The following is a 5,893-nucleotide window of genomic DNA, read 5'->3' on the forward strand; positions in this document are numbered from 1 at the left end:
CAACAATACTACAGCGAGAATAAAAGTTACGGCTTCTTTCTTTGCGTGAACATTTGGGCGGCGTTATGCAAATCTTCCCACACAGTTAGGTAGATATGTGGGGGCGTGTTCGAACGAGCCGTTTTAGGTAGGTGTGGCTGACTCTTAACTTTATAAAGAATATCTCTTTGGATTTGAGACTTTAGTCTTTGCAAATTTACAGATCTTCTTTATGCACCAAGAGCTTGTAACACTCCAAAGAGAAAGGAAAAAATGAAATTGCATCATATGACCCCTTTAAAACACTCATGATTCAATTAGATTTCGATTCACAGAGTCAAGATTCAATTCCAAACAGAATCCATTTTATATCCTAATCCTTTAAAGTGCTAGTAAAAATTCATTTGATTTTTACATAACAGCCATTCATGCTCAAGTTTAATGTTTCAGAAATGTGTAAATTATTACAAATAATATACATTTTTAATGATTAAAATATTAAATTGTTATAACTATATAATATTTACGATTAAAATAATCATTTCAAATAATTGAATGTAGATGAAAAATTGCACACAAAAAAATAAATCAGTAGTCAATCTTTATACATTTTTTAACCTGATCTTTTTAAGTGTTAATTTGACATATTTGTCAATTAATTTGACTTTGACATAACAGCCCTTCATGCTGAAGTTGAATGTTACAGAAATGTGTGACAATTTTTAAGCTAAATTAAAATAATATGATTAAAATATTATTTTAGCTATATAATAACATGTATAATTAAATAATAATTCAAAATAATAATTGGATATAGATGTAAAAATGGAAAAACAATCTTATACAATGTGTTTTTAACCTAATCTTTTGAAGTGCTCATAAAAATTCATTTAACATTGACATAACAGCCAAAGTGAAATTTTACAGAAGTGTGTGAATTTTTCATCTAAATTATTATTAAAATATAATAATTTTTTATATTATTAAAATTGTATTAAATTACTATTTTAATGGTATATTATTATTTAAACTAAATTATAATTTGAAATAATTAAATGATGTAAAAATGCCAAAAATAAATAAATAAAAATCTTTAACACAACTTGTGTTGCACTAAACTTAATTATTAATCCTTTAAAATAAATTTTTTGTGAATTAATCCAGAATCGTTTGTGATGCATTTGTGAATAAATTTTTTTCAGCCTATTTTTCATGATGTGTGACCTTTAGCATGGTTTAAAAGAAAAAAATTACGAAAAAAAATCATACTTGTGATCCTGTAAAGATGTCACACAGCACTAGTGTTTCTGTATCAAAAATAAAGCGTACCGTAGCCACACTGTTCATGATCTGCCATCGTAACATCCTCAACACTGAAGTTACTGCTAGACTGGAACAGAAAGAGCGTTTCAGTGCAAATTCAAGATGAACGAGAAGAAAGCAGGGTCGCACTATTTATTGATGAGCTTGACCAGACTCTGCCGAAGGTCGTTGAGGTCGAAGATCTTGACGTCGAGGATCTGAGCGACCCTCTGCACCTCGTTCTCGGCGCGCTCGCGATCCTCCAGCGCAGACACCAGGGTTTGCTCAGCGCTCTGCACGCGCCGCTCCAGCTCAACGTTACGCATCTCCAGCTCCTGAAACACATTCAGATGTCCAGGGTCAGATCTCACCAGAACCTTCACAGTAACTAAGCCTCTACATTTGGAAAATGCCTTCTTAGAAAACTCTCATAGTCAATTAAACAAAGCAGTTGCATACTGAAGTACTGCAGGAGGAAGAAATATAAAAGTAAACACATGATTCGCAATTGTTTTTTAAGTGAGCTTTTTGAAAGTATTTGTAAAAATTGTTTTTTTTTTTTACTTCTGTAGATGATACCGAAAAGCGTGATGCTTATTTTAATAATAATTTAGCTTAAAATTATTATTATTTTAGTTATTATTAAAATAGCAAGTTAATGTAAAATATTAAAATTAAGCAATAACAGCGTTAACAGTCAATCTACGTAACAGTGTTTTACGTAATCTTTTAATGTGTTCCTAAAATTTATATGTGACCCTGGAGCACAAAAGCAGTCTTAAGTCGCTGGGGTATATTTGTAGCAATAGCCAACAATACATTGTATGGGTCAAAATTATAGATTTTTTGATTATTTTTGTTCCATGAAGATATTTTGTAGCTAAATAATTATTCAAATAAATTTTAATGTTATTAAAATATTAAATTAAATGTTATTTTAATTAAATAATCTAAAAGAACAACTTTGTATAAAATATGTCATTTGTAAGCTAAATTATTAATATATAATAATTTTTCATATTAAAATATTATAAATATTTTTAATTAAAATCATTATTATTTGAAATATACTTATAATAATAATAATAATAAAAATGTAAAGGTTAAAAAATTTGTAATTATGTTTATGCCATTTCTGTGATGCATTCAATTTAATTATTAATACTTTAGAATTAGTCTTTTGTTTTGTTTTATTTTATTTCCTTTTTATTTGAAATGTTGCATAGGTGTGAAGCATGCACCTGCAGTCTGTGAATGGCTTCTTCTCTCTCCTGCTCCAGCTCGTGGAAGTTGGACTTCTTACTCTGGAGAATACGGATCTCCTGAAATGCAATAATGTGCAGAAGCATATAATCCAGCGAGGCCTCACTGTGTTTAGTGTCTTATACGCAGGAGTTTGAGGAGATGATTGCAGTAACTGGACTAGTGACTTTCAGTGAAGAGCATCAGTAGGTCGCTGTGTGTGTGTGTGAGTGAGTGTGTGTGTGTGTGTGTGTGTGTCGGCTCTCACCCCGTCCTTTGCCTTCAGCAGGTTCTCCAGCTCCTCCAGGGACTGGGTGAGCTCATCTTTCAGCATGTCGCTGGGTCCCTGACCGCCGTGAGCCTCCAGATCCGCCACCTACAAACACACAACAACTCATCTGTCAGAGCCGTCGTTACGCTGATGATGCCTGCAATTAACAGAGCACGCTCAGATACACATCTGCCATGTGCAAAAGTACACAAAAAGTCCTTAAAGTCCAATGATTTTATTCATATTACCCTGAACTGCAAAGGCCCAACAATATGTGAAATCATTAACATGACTTACAGTAGAACAAGGACAATTTTGGGCCAAAATATTGTAGTTTGATTGAACGCATGATCTTTCACATGAACAACAAATAAAAAAAAATAAAAAAATGAACCTATATATTTTGCTCCTCATGATTCAGACAGATTTGATTCATTGAGTCAAGATCAAATTCCAAAATGATTCTTCAATTTTACCTAATATTTTAATGTTAAATTTAATTATTTGACTTTTACATAACAGCTTAAGTGAGATGTTACAGAAATGCATTTTAAACAATATATGATTACTAAAAAATTACATTTTAATACAAAATTATTAGTATTAAAATAACAACTGTAAAAAAAGCAAAAAATGTTCATAAAAATATTTGTCCTCTACATAATAGTCATTCATGCATAAGTGAGATGTTACAGAAATGCATTTTTAAGCATATAAATGATCTTAAATATTACTATAATGACACTTTAACATTAAAAAGCAAAAAAAAAATTTTAATTTGTACATACATTAATTACTTTTACATTTAAGCTAAACTATTAAAATTATTGTTAATAAAATAATTAGATGTAAAATAGCAAACATGTTGGTAAATATATATTTGACTTACACAGATGTTACAGAAATGCATTTATAAGCTAAATTCTTAAAATAATTTAAAATAATATTAATATTATTAAATTATTACTCCAATTATTGTTCAAATAAATTAATAAGGGGAAAAAATCAACAACAAAAAAGCACACAAAAAAACCTATACCACTTGAAAGTGAACACTGAGTAAATATTTATTTTGCTATCCTGACAATGCACAATTTGAATCAGATTTTTAATTAATAATAAAATGAAAATATTTTTTTTTACATTTTATACAATATTATATAATATTTTCTAAACATTAAATAATTTTAGCTATCATTTAACTAATAATGAAAACACCTACTAAAAACACCAAATTTTTTTTAATGAAAATATTTTTTTTTACATTTTATACAATATTATATAATATTTTCTAAACATTAAATAATTTTAGCTATCATTTAACTAATAATGAAAACACCTACTAAAAACACCAAAAGCAGTCAATCTCTATACAATTGTCAATCCTGTGTAAATATAGCACATTTAGGCCATTTCTGTGCTGCACTAAACCGAATTATTAACACTTTATTAATTGAAAATCTGATTCAAATTGTGTAAAGTCTGATTTTAATGACTGTAATATCAGTCTCTTCAACAACACACAAAGCATCATGTGAGTTCAGAAGAGTCTGAATACAGTATAAAGTCCATGTTTTATGTCTCTTTCGTATGAAAGAGAGCTGCGTGATGGACCATTGTGGCGTTTCTGAGAAACCTGTTTGAAAACAGTCATTATGTTTGCAGAACTGGCCGTTCTGGCAGGGGTCTTTCTAAGAAGCAGACTCTTGTTGATATGACAGTGAAGACGGAGCCTGTGTGATGTTTTGAGGCTCAGATGCTTGTCCGTTTCTCTACAAACACACATTCTGTTCTGCTTCAGCGTAAAATCATTTGAGAACTTCACTCGGACTGAATCTGCAGCATAATGGCCGTCATAAAGCCCCGCTGCTGACCTACATACACATTCAGTGATTATTCAGGCATTATATTTGAATAATGCATTACTGCTGACAGTAAAGGACAGTAGAAGGGAAACTGGGCCGAGCGTTTCACGCCGCGCTTTAACCAGGTGTGACACGACAAGTCATATTTCTGTCCATCATCAGTAATGCATGAGTATAAATTCACAAATGACCAGATCATATTAGATGGTTAATATACAGCTACAGTATACTACTGTTCAAAAGTTTGTGGTCGGGTTTTGAAATAAATCACCAAAGCTGCATTTATTTGATCAAAAATACAGTAAAAATTGTAATATTGTGAAATATTATTACAATTTAAAATAACTGCATTCTGTGTGAATATATAGTAAAATGTAATTTATTTCTGTGATGCGCAGCTGAATTTTCAGCATCATTCCTCCAGTCTTCAGTGTCACATGATCTTCAGAAATCATTCTAATATGCTGATTTGCTGCTCAATATTTTAAATCAATGTTACAAAAGTGCATTTTAAAGCTAAATTATTATTCAAATGTAAATAAAAGATCATATTAATAATAAAATATTATGACATTGTTTTTATTAATAAAATAATGAAAAATCAGAAAACATTAGTAAAAATTATGCAATTTTATTTAATTATTAATAATATTAATTAATATGAATTATTTTTATTAATACATACATTTTTAAAAATACATTTTAATTAAAACATTTTTTTAATTAAAATTTATTAGGATTTTTTTGTTAAAAATGTAAACAAAATAAAAAAGAACACAGGAAAATATATTCATTTTTTACGGAACCATTTTCCACCACCTGGTCGCCTGTTCTGTGCTCAGAGACGCAGCGAGATCCAGGGCCACCTCACGCAAACGCCGGCGATCAGAGATAACAGAGCAAACCACAAAATGATGACAATCCGTTCAGATCGATGGACAGTCCTATCATTTCTGCCTGTTTTTTGCTTTTGATTCTCACTTGGACTTGAACCCTGTTTTCCTTCTTAAATCCCTTGAAATTATCAAGCAGGTCAATTAAATTGCCATTTTTTTAAAATTTTTTTTTAAGGCAAGGCAAGGGAAGTTTATTTAAATAGCACATTTGACACAGGGGAAACATTTCTGATTATTATCAATGTTACCGAAATACATTTTAATTATTATTAAAATGTAAATAAAATTTATATTAACAAAAATATTAAATTATTAATAAAATAATGGCAAAATTAGTA

General features: G+C 29.8%; 1 protein-coding gene across 1 annotated transcript in view; it reads right to left on the reverse strand.

Annotated features, from left to right (window-relative positions):
• Positions 1-1,182: 1,182 nt before the first annotated feature.
• The window catches only part of LOC107740544 (homer protein homolog 3-like), a 40,379-nt gene continuing 35,668 nt past the window's right edge, over positions 1,183-5,893 (reverse strand). The window contains exons 9-11 of the mRNA XM_016552988.1: positions 2,792-2,899; positions 2,523-2,603; positions 1,183-1,616 (exon numbers count right to left, since the gene is read on the reverse strand). Coding sequence (XP_016408474.1) covers positions 1,431-1,616; positions 2,523-2,603; positions 2,792-2,899 — 375 coding nt within the window. The 3' untranslated portion in view covers positions 1,183-1,430. The remainder of the gene's footprint in view (positions 1,617-2,522; positions 2,604-2,791; positions 2,900-5,893) is intronic.

The sequence above is a fragment of the Sinocyclocheilus rhinocerous genome, unplaced genomic scaffold (genome assembly GCF_001515625.1).
Source record: "Sinocyclocheilus rhinocerous isolate Xijiao unplaced genomic scaffold, SAMN03320098_v1.1 scaffold1878, whole genome shotgun sequence".
NCBI lineage: Eukaryota > Metazoa > Chordata > Actinopteri > Cypriniformes > Cyprinidae > Sinocyclocheilus > Sinocyclocheilus rhinocerous.